This window comes from Nerophis lumbriciformis, linkage group LG17 (genome assembly GCF_033978685.3).
Source record: "Nerophis lumbriciformis linkage group LG17, RoL_Nlum_v2.1, whole genome shotgun sequence".
NCBI lineage: Eukaryota > Metazoa > Chordata > Actinopteri > Syngnathiformes > Syngnathidae > Nerophis > Nerophis lumbriciformis.
The window spans coordinates 17,960,001-17,970,113 of record NC_084564.2 but is presented as its reverse complement, the minus strand read 5'-3'; the positions used below and the strand labels follow the sequence as shown (position 1 = coordinate 17,970,113).

The 10,113-nt window shown below is 40.4% G+C and overlaps 1 protein-coding gene across 1 annotated transcript in view; it reads right to left on the bottom strand.

Moving 5' to 3' along the window:
- Positions 1-256: 256 nt before the first annotated feature.
- brca2 (BRCA2 DNA repair associated) overlaps positions 257-10,113 on the bottom strand; it is a 25,819-nt gene continuing 15,962 nt past the window's right edge. Inside the window, exons 16-27 of the mRNA XM_061972644.1 lie at positions 10,007-10,113; positions 9,762-9,932; positions 5,659-6,019; positions 5,443-5,598; positions 5,186-5,333; positions 4,117-4,226; positions 3,830-4,028; positions 2,142-2,308; positions 1,927-2,065; positions 1,011-1,267; positions 781-915; positions 257-702 (exon numbers count right to left, since the gene is read on the bottom strand). The exon at positions 10,007-10,113 is cut by the window's right edge and continues 81 nt beyond it. Of these exons, the coding sequence (XP_061828628.1) occupies positions 346-702; positions 781-915; positions 1,011-1,267; positions 1,927-2,065; positions 2,142-2,308; positions 3,830-4,028; positions 4,117-4,226; positions 5,186-5,333; positions 5,443-5,598; positions 5,659-6,019; positions 9,762-9,932; positions 10,007-10,113 (2,307 nt within the window). The 3' untranslated portion in view covers positions 257-345. The remainder of the gene's footprint in view (positions 703-780; positions 916-1,010; positions 1,268-1,926; positions 2,066-2,141; positions 2,309-3,829; positions 4,029-4,116; positions 4,227-5,185; positions 5,334-5,442; positions 5,599-5,658; positions 6,020-9,761; positions 9,933-10,006) is intronic.

The following is a 10,113-nucleotide window of genomic DNA, read 5'->3' as shown; positions in this document are numbered from 1 at the left end:
CTTGCTAGACATGTCTGAAACAAATCCATCATAACTTTATTTTTACAATTTTAACCGTACTTGATAATCTTTTGAAACAAATGGCTATATTTACCTTGCTGTAAATTACATCATTACATCTAGTGGGGTGACATTTTTTTTATGGAACAAGTCTACTACATCAAGAATGGCACACTGTGTATCCTTAATTAAAGACTGAGAACAATAGGAATGCAAAGAGCAATAACAACAAACATGATCTCCTTGGCAGACAAAATAACAGGTTAAAACAGATTTATTGAACCTGTTTTTGAAGTTAGACTTAATTTATAGTACAATACAATACAGTCTACTGTAAGTAACAGTTTAAAGTGAATCACAGACACGTAACGCCTGCGTATCGATCATGGCAAGCTCTTCATCTTTCACCCATTCCTCGTCTGCCGGGGCCAAGACAGGTTTAGGGACAGGCGTTTGTTCGGTTTTTAAAGTGCTGGGCGTCCCGGATCTTCGAGGAGGATTGAATGTCTTCTTTAAAGCGGGTGAGGCTGCTGGGCCCAGATGGAACAATGGAGGAGGAGACGGCACACGGGAAAGGAAGTCCAAAGCTTTCCTCTTTTTCAGGCTTCGAGGGTCTTTCTCTGTGGAACTGTCAGCTGGAGGAAGATTCCTACTCACAGGAGTGAAGCAGCTGAGGCTTTGTAGTGGCTGCTTAGATTTTGGCTGCAGCGGGAGACACTCTTTTAGTAACATGCCAGCGGTCCATTTACCAGAACAGGTGTAAAAAAAAAACCCACTTGCCTTCATGTGTTGCTTGTCAGAAGCAAACGTAGGCGTTTTAGGAGGCAGTGCTGTAGAGCAGACAGAGCTGTGGCCATCAGACTTCAGTAGATGTGAGAGCTTCTCCTCAGCAGAGAGAAAGAAATTGTCTTGGTCCTTAAACAGAGGGCAAAAATGACTGTGATATCGTCTCTAAATAAACATAAATATGCATAATAGCATTGTAGCAAGTGAATAGCGGCACTCAGTACCCGGAGGAGGTTTCTAAACAGGCTGAGGGACTCCTGAAGATATGCTTCTTTGGGGTTTGCAGAAAAAACGGAGAGATCTCCAGCGTACACAACCGGTGTGGGATGAATGGACTGGCCTCTCAGCTGAAGATTAGTCAGTGCCAGCAGCGCGCAAGGTTTCACCAAATCCGCCAAGCCTGCCTGAAGAAGGCTGCTGAAACAGCGAACTTTTACAAAGTTCAGTTTCTCATCGGCCAGATAAAATGCAGGAGAAGTGCCTGTGTGATGAAAGCGCAGGAGATCATTTATTTGCCTTAAATCAAGGGTTTTTAACCTTTATCTAACTCAGGGCCCAATTTTTCCACGATAGAGTGGCCCACTCAAAATATTATCACTAAATTAGAAATCTTACTGTTGATTTTAAATCATATTCAATAATTATATCTAACCTACCGGTACTTAGTTTAACAGGATACACCTTGTCCGATGATATGAAACCATGTGTTAATCACAAAAGATTATCTAGGCTTAAACCAAGATGACAAATAAAAAAAATATACCGGTACTGCAAAAGAAGGGGCTTATAAAACTGATGAAAAATACATTTACATACAATTACAGTGCTAAAATTAATTATAACTATATTAATTGTAAACAATACAAATATGTTTCTTAAACTATCAATAACATTAAAGTGATACAGCTTCACCACTTTAGTCATAATTTTTGCACTTAAAAAACTTCTCTATGACTTTAGCTTTTTACTTTTTACTGCCACAAGTGGTGTAAAAGTAAAACATACCAAAGTACCGCTGCGGCCTATACGGACCACAGCTGAGAAACATATACTTTTTGGCGGCCCAGACAATGGTTAAGAAACAATGCCTTAAATATTCAAGAGGGCGGTTGGATTAAAGGCAAAGGAAATAGCACAGACCTTGTATGTCAATGACACTGATGATACATCCAGAGAGATCAACTTCTCCACACAGGGACTGGAATTCTGAGTCTTGAAGGTCCACAAAGTTGGCAGACACTCTGGATTGAAAACATGTTGACAACCATTCTGGGGAAGTCTGGATGAAAAACAAAAATCTCAGTATTTGGTTTGTAGATGCTAACCTAACACAAGTAATAGTTCCTGAAGGTTACCCGCAGGTCCTGAAATTGTGTTTTTGTGGTTCCAGTGAGTTGAACCGTTGCAACACCAGTGCGCTTCTTCCCATCCGAAGTGGCAAGGTTGTAGACTTTGTATCGACAGCCTTCTTTCAGAAACGCCTGCAGGTCAGAGGATGGCCGCCACAAGTTCAACTGGTAAACTAAAAAAAAAAAAAATAAATACAAGCATTCAGGTACAAATGTAGATTTGGTTTATTTGAAAAGAGACAATACAAATTAATGAACATTTGAGATTGTAGTCAATGGCTAATTTCCATCTCCAGTCCCTCAGCAAGTTGATGTCAAAATTAAAGGGGTCATATTATGATTTTCTTTTCACATATAAATTATATCCTTGTGGTCTACATAACATGCAATGGTGGTTGTTTGGTCAAAATTTTGCAAAGATTATGTTTTACAGACCATCTTCAAGCCGCTTTCTGACCGTCTCTTCAGGATGCACCGTTTTGTGAGTGGTCTTATTTACGTTACATAGCCCTCCTCCAGGCAAAGCCCCCTTTGACTGCATCTCCATGGTTTGAATTTAAAGTTTCAAGAGATATGGTGATCCCAAATACACAAAAACATGTACCGACAGGTAAGAAAAGGTGGTGTTGCATAATATGACCCTTTTAAGACAAACATATTCAAAACATAGTACACAGATTAACAATATTAAAAATGTAAAATTCCAAGGTTCAGGTGCCAAAAGGTGTTAACATAAATTTACACAAATACCGTACATAAATGAATAAAATACACATTTCATAATACGGTACTTACTTGAACACTTACAATTTATACTAGTAGCCTATAAATAATTCATATTTTGACTCAAGCAGCCATTTTTCAAGGTCTTATTAAATTAAGCTTGTGTTGCTGGTCCCAAGGTTCAAGGTTCAAGGTTCAAGGTTAAACTTTTTGTCCCTGCGGGGAAATTTGTCTTGGGCACAGTGCATTATTGCTTTCTTAACATACACAAAAACAACAGAACAAAAACACAAGCACAGACACAACCACAACCAGACAACTAACATTTAAACATCAGAACATGGAGCTTGATAGACATAGGTGGCACTTTGATGTAGGCATAAAATCTACAGTATGAAGATAAAGATAAAGTACCAGTGTGCATTGCACTAGAGCTCATGGATAAAGTGATGTGTGCTAAAGTGCTTAGTTCTAAAGTGCTAGTCCCCTAATATTTACAGGAATTGTGTTCCACGTTTGACACGCTCGATAAGAAAATACAAGTTTCCCAAATACACCCCCCGCCCACCCACCCCCCAAATGGCACCATTCTGGAACCAGACAGACAGTGGTTGTCCTGTTGGCATTTCTCTTTACAAAGTTTTTGAGAGGAGGTGGCGCTAGGTAGTTAAGAATTTTGTATACAAGAACTAAATAAGCATACTTAATTAAGTTTTCTCAATTGAGGTGGTTATATTTCTCAAGTATTCTGCAATGATGATACATGGTGGGCCCTTCATCTAGTACGTTGAATGCTTTTTTTTATAAATAACTTGCACCGCAGTGTCCAGCTCGTGATATGATAATTTCAATAGGGCATACTCATTGAATTAAAGTACAATTTATCAATGTTTGTTGTTAAAAGATTTGTTATACATTTGAAATTTGATATGTTAAATTTGAAACACGTGTATGGGAGTGAAACGACTCACTGTTGCCAGTTGGATTCAAGGAATCAACGACGCAGAGTCTCCAAACAGGGGTGACGTCGCGTTGAAGACAACTGGCTTCACCGTCTTCTGCCTTCTGCAGCGCGCGATGATAGCGATCCCGCATGTCGGCCTGCCTCTTCTCCATCAGTGTGCGCCTATAAGCCTGCAGGGTCTCCAGCTGCTGCTCACTCAGATGAGCCTGGGACGAGGACAATATATAAATACAGTAATTTCAAAACATACACTTACTAAATATTCTTCAAAAAAATATTGTCTTTTGTTGTTACCTCAAGGCCAACCAAGTCCTCTCCCACTGTTTCATAAAGCTCCTGCCCGTCCTGCAGACCTGCAACATCCTGATGACTGATAGCCCGTTTCCGTTGTTCAGGTTTGTTATCTGCAAAAGATGGACAGTAGAGAGTGGTTGGTTCTCCAAAGGAATGGTTTGCAAGTTGGCTCAGTTAAGTTCGAAATAATTAATATATATTTTTAATGCCAACTACACATATTGCTGATATACAAATACAATTAATGAAATATGTTGATCTTCACATCATTTTCTGCATGCTAATTATTATATAATTATAGTATATCATAATGTATAACTGTAAATGTTTAGTTGTGAAGACACGCAAACACTGTCACACAGCACAGCCCTGACAACAAGGCTGTATAGAAGCAGAAGTCAGCCATTTTGAGAGGAACCTTACATAAGTTGACAGAGATCTCCTTTTTCGGGACAGCCACCGAAATTGTCATTACTATAAACAATCAAGCTGTAAAAATAAATAAGATGGTGAATCTGAAAATTGACAGCTGCTTTGTGGGTTTTTATTAGACAAAATCTGAGCCGCATTTATTTTTATGTAGTCCGCAACATTTTTTAATTGGCCCACCATGTTCTTTATGTGGCCCCACACATTATTTTATGTGGTCCGCAACATTGTTTTACGTGGCCCCCCCACATAATTTTATGTGGTCCAATAAGTAATAAATTACTTTCTGGCTGAATGTATTTGTTCTTTCAATTTTGACGGAATCATGTACTCCATGCAATTGCAGAAGTTCTAGACTTTAATATTACCTGATCATGAAACAAGATGTTCCAAGCATTTTTAGTTTAATTATCAAAAATCCATAGCTACCAACTATCTGCTTGTCGCCTTGCCTTATGATTTCAAAGCCAGTGATCCATCAATCATAAATAAAAACAGTTGCCTATGCAAATTGTATATCGAGGCTATTATACGTTTGTATTCATATATTATTCACTGTTAAAAGCGTCTCTCTGAGATAATTTATAATTGCAATGTGGCCCTCAATAAAATCGAGTTTGACCTCCGCTTTAAGTCCTACCCTTTTCTTCATTTTCAAATTGTGCCTGAATTTTAGCAAAAAGCATCTCCATGGCCTTTTGTTTATGATTGTTGTATCGAGCCGCCTCCCTCTCTTCTGCACGGGCTGAGCGGAACACGACGCCTCCGTCTTGCTTTCTCTCCATCCACTGGAAGTACAGTACATGCAGCCATGGCGTTACAGGTCATGCTAAAACCATACAACTTGTAGGAGCAGTTGGGGCAAGGTCCTGGGTCCATCGATGACCAAACACTGACCTGTATGGGGTAGCTTCTGAGCACAACTATGTCCACGCATCCAACAGGTCCTCCATTGGCGTACAGAGAAGAGAGAGGTAGCAGAAACGGACGAGGATCTCTGTAAAATCCCAGTTTAGTGTCCCATCGAGCTGGCCGGCTGCTGTTAGCAAAAATCTAAAAAAAGAAAACAATAAGATTATTTCTATTGAAAAAAATTAATCGTATGTACTGTACCTTTAACATGAGCGATTCGGGTGCCTCTAGTGGAGAGCAAGCCTCCTGAGACCCTACCAGCTGAGCACCGTGGACGATAATCTTCCCGCCCACGGCCAGTCGACCGTTGACAAGCATGGCACTCAGCGGGTGGTCCAGCTGGGCTTTGATGGCGTACCAGCCATCTGTGAGCCACACCACCGCACACTGATTCTCTACCTGGACATGGGCGCCGCCCTCTTGTGGGGTGTTGGGCTCGCCGCGGTCTTGCTGCGAGACGACCCCGCAAACACAGAGAACTATAGTCTTGGCTGCGATGTCATCCTTTTCCATGATTTTCCTCAAAGCCGGCCTGCGGCTGTGGTCCACCTCCACGTCATACCTGACACGCACACAATATGCATTTGTAAAGATTGGTTGAATGCGAAGGGACTTGTATCCATACCAATGTGTTAATATACTTTAAATACTCAAATTAATGCCTCTATTCAATTAACCAGTCTTTCTTCTATAGATGGGTTTGATTTTATAAGTTGCTAATCAAAGTGAACCCTTCAGGCTTCAAATGTTCCAAGTTATTAAAAATGAGTATTTTCAAGTGAGTGATTAATTGTGATCTGTAGTTAATTAATCTAATTAATGTCTTTTATTCTTGCCTAAAAATGCTGTGAAAAGCCCTCAATTTGAGACATTTCCATTTTAATTTGTTAAATTTTTTTTAAGCTAGGAATTTAAATAAAAAAGTGGCATAGTTGAACGGCGCCTGTTGCTACATTTCATATATATTTGTATATATAATATACATTGTTGGAGGTTTATGAATGGTTTTAGAGCGCATTATAGGCAGAATAGATCGAATTCCCACTACCTGCATTGTTAGCCACGATTTAAAATGTAAAAGCAAGAGAAACAAAACATGCTTATAATTTTTCTCGTCTCCAATGGGGATTGTGAATCGTAGGCAAAATTCCCAAAAAACGGCACTTCCCCTTTAAAATCACTAACATCACTAACTAAGTTTTGTGACAGATTGAAACCGTGGCTACATATTACTTTTGTGCGGGTGAAATGTGAAGTATAATCTTAAGTGCTTTGTGTATCATTCCCGGTATATAGGGGTTAAGATTTTTTTTTAACGGGGATGGCGTGGCGCAGTTGGGAGAGTGGCCATGCCAGCAACCTGAGGGTTTCTGGTTCAATCCCCACCTTCTACCAACCTCGTTACGTCTGTTGTGTTCTTGAGCAAGAGCCTTCACCCTGGCTCCTGATGGGTCGTGGTTAGGGCCTTGCATGGCAGCTCCCGCCATCAGTGTGTGAATGTGTGTGTGAATGGGTGAATGTGGAAATAGTGTCAAAGCGCTTTGAATACCTTGAAGGTACAAACCCCGTTTCCATATTAGTTGGAATTGTGTTATATGTAAATATAAACGGAATACAATAATTTGCAAATCATTTTCAACCCATATTCAGCTGAATATGCTACAAAGACAACATACTTGATGTTCAAAATGATAAACTTTTTTTTTTTTTGCAAATAATCATTAACTTTAGAATTTGATACCAGCAACACATGACAAAGAAGTTGGGAAAGGTGGCAATAAATACTGATAAAGTTGAGGAATGCTCATCAAACACTTATTTGGAACATCCCACAGGTGAACAGGCAAATTGGGAACAAGTGGGTGCCATGATTGGGTATAAAAGTAGATTCCATGAAATGCTCAGTCATTCACAAACAAGGATGGGGCAAGGGTCACCACTTTGTCAACAAATGCGTGAGCAAATTGTTGAACAGTTTAAGAAAAACCTCTCTCAACCAGCTATTGCAAGGAATTTAGGGATTTCACCATCTACGGTCCGTAATATCATCGAAGGGTTCAGAGAATCTGGAGAAATCACTGCACGTAAGCAGCTAAGCCCGTGACCTTCGATCCCTCAGGCTGTACTGCATCAACAAGCGACATCAGTGTGTAAAGGATATCACCACATGGGCTCAGGAACACTTCAGAAACCCACTGTCAGTAACTACAGTTGGTCACTACATCTGTGAGTGCAAGTTAAAACTCTCCTATGCAAGGCGAAAACCGTTTATCAACAACACCCAGAAACGCCGTCGGCTTCGCTGGGCCTGAGCTCATCTAAGATGGACTGATACAAAGTGGAAAAGTGTTCTGTGGTCTGACGAGTCCACATTTCAAATTGTTTTTGGAAACATCCGGATTGTTATAGGCGCAAAGCCAGCATCTGTGATGTATGGGGGTGTATTAGTGCCCAAGACATGGGTAACTTACACATCTGTGAAGGCGCCAATAATGCTGAAAGGTACATACAGGTTTTGGAGCAACATATGTTGCCATCCAAGCAACGTTACCATGGACGCCCCTACTTATTTCAGCAAGACAATGCCAAGCCACGTGTTACATCAACGTGGCTTCATAGTAAAAGAGTGCGGGTACTAGACTGGCCTGCCTGTAGTCCAGACCTGTCTCCCATTGAAAATGTGTGGCGCATTATGAAGCCTAAAATACCACAACGGAGACCCCCGGACTGTTGAACAACTTAAGCTGTACGTCAAGCAAGAATGGGAAAGAATTCCACCTGAGAAGCTTAAAAAATGTGTCTCCTCAGTTCCCAAACGTTTACGGAGTGTTGTTAAAAGGAAAAGCCATGTAACACAGTGGTGAACATGCCCTTTCCCAACTACTTTGGCAACTGTTGCAGCCATGAAATTCTAAGTTAATTATTATTTGCAAAAAAAAAAAAAGTTTATGAGTTTGAACATCAAATATGTTGTCTTTGTAGCATATTCAACTGAATATGGGTTGAAAATGATTTGCAAATCATTGTATTCCGTTTATATTTACATCTAACACAATTTCCCAACTCATATGGAAACGGCGTGTGCCATTGTCAACTGCCACAATCAAGGTGGGAGAGATATTCCTAGCTTGTATTGCATTCCTAAGCATATTTCTCGACAAAAAGAAGCGGCTGAAAAGAAGAGTGAACGGCGAAGGTCGGATCTTTTCAGGTAAAACATTTTGTAAGTAAAAAAAGAATCTAAAATCAATAACAGCCCTACTTTGCATTAACTTGATGTGCTTGGTCAGAATTTTGATAGTAGTTCTATTGATGAAAATTGTACTTCTCTTATGCGGACTGTAGCCTCCACATAAAACAAAAGTGAAGCGACATTAAAACATCATTCTCTCAATCCTGTCTTACAGTCACAGTGTGCTGAGATGACATTAGATAGGTTATCTGTGATCATCTAGGAAGTCAAACTTGGATCGAATCATTTCCTAGAGTGCATGACTGTATACCAGCTTGATGACACGATGTCCACTGGCTTTTTACAAATAAACACATATGTCACAAACCCACCCACAAACAAAACGGTCATAGCTTTCTAGACTCTTATAATTTTGAAAGTCTTTCAAAGTGTGAAATAGGCTGGGTTGAACAATTAGGTACTTCACGAAGTCTGGGTATGAGACGTCGGGGAAGACGCCGTGCATGGTCTCGGCTCCACTCAGACTTTGGACTTTCGGTGCAGTGTTATTTTCCACTAAATAGTTTGGAAATATTACGTGTAGCGCTATCGTGAACGATGACGCTCTCACTTCAAAACGGCTACCGCAGTGCATTTCCTGGAAAAATTCAAATTCCTTTATAGTAAAGCGCTATATAAATACAGACCATTAACCATTTAGCTGTCAGTCAAGCACAAATAGACAGCGAGGCAACTCAGAGAAATGCTAGAGATTGAAGATTAGATTAATGAGATCAAAAAACATAATTAATTGATTGATTCTAATTAACACTAAAATTTGACATCCTTGCTGAAAATATAAAGTGTGTCTCTAAATTGACTTGAATGTAGTCAGGCCATCTCTAAACATTTGGCCCCCAAATGGTTGTGACCCTAATGTTTATGCCAGAAACCATATTAATACTGGATGAGCAATTTGGTCCTCATTGGTACTGCAACATTGGTTCTGTTCCTGCTTTGTTGTACAATACAGTCGTTAATAAATCACAATGCGGTGAAAAAGAGCTATGTTTTCTTTCCTGCTTAATCATGCACTCCAAACCATTATTAAACTAACCAAATATGGGCCTACCTGTACTTGAGCTGCAGTAGAACCATTTCCGGGGTGAGGCAGAGACTTCCCATTGTTTGCGGGAAGGACTGCTCCATAGACGCCAGCTTCCACACAACCCACCTGTAGTGATTGTACACCCACTCCTCACTCAGCAGTTTGGGATCTACACCAGGCGTGTCGCAGAGCGCTCTGAAGGACGACGGGAGGGAAAGATATCTGGTAGCCATACCCTATGATGTTGCCAGTGCACATTTAAAGCCTACCTATAAAACTGTTCTTTGCCTGCACTCCCGTCTCTGCTGGGAATGAGGTGTCCGCCGTCAGCTAGTTGAACGGCGCCTTCGTCTGCAAACGCATCCTTATTGTAGAA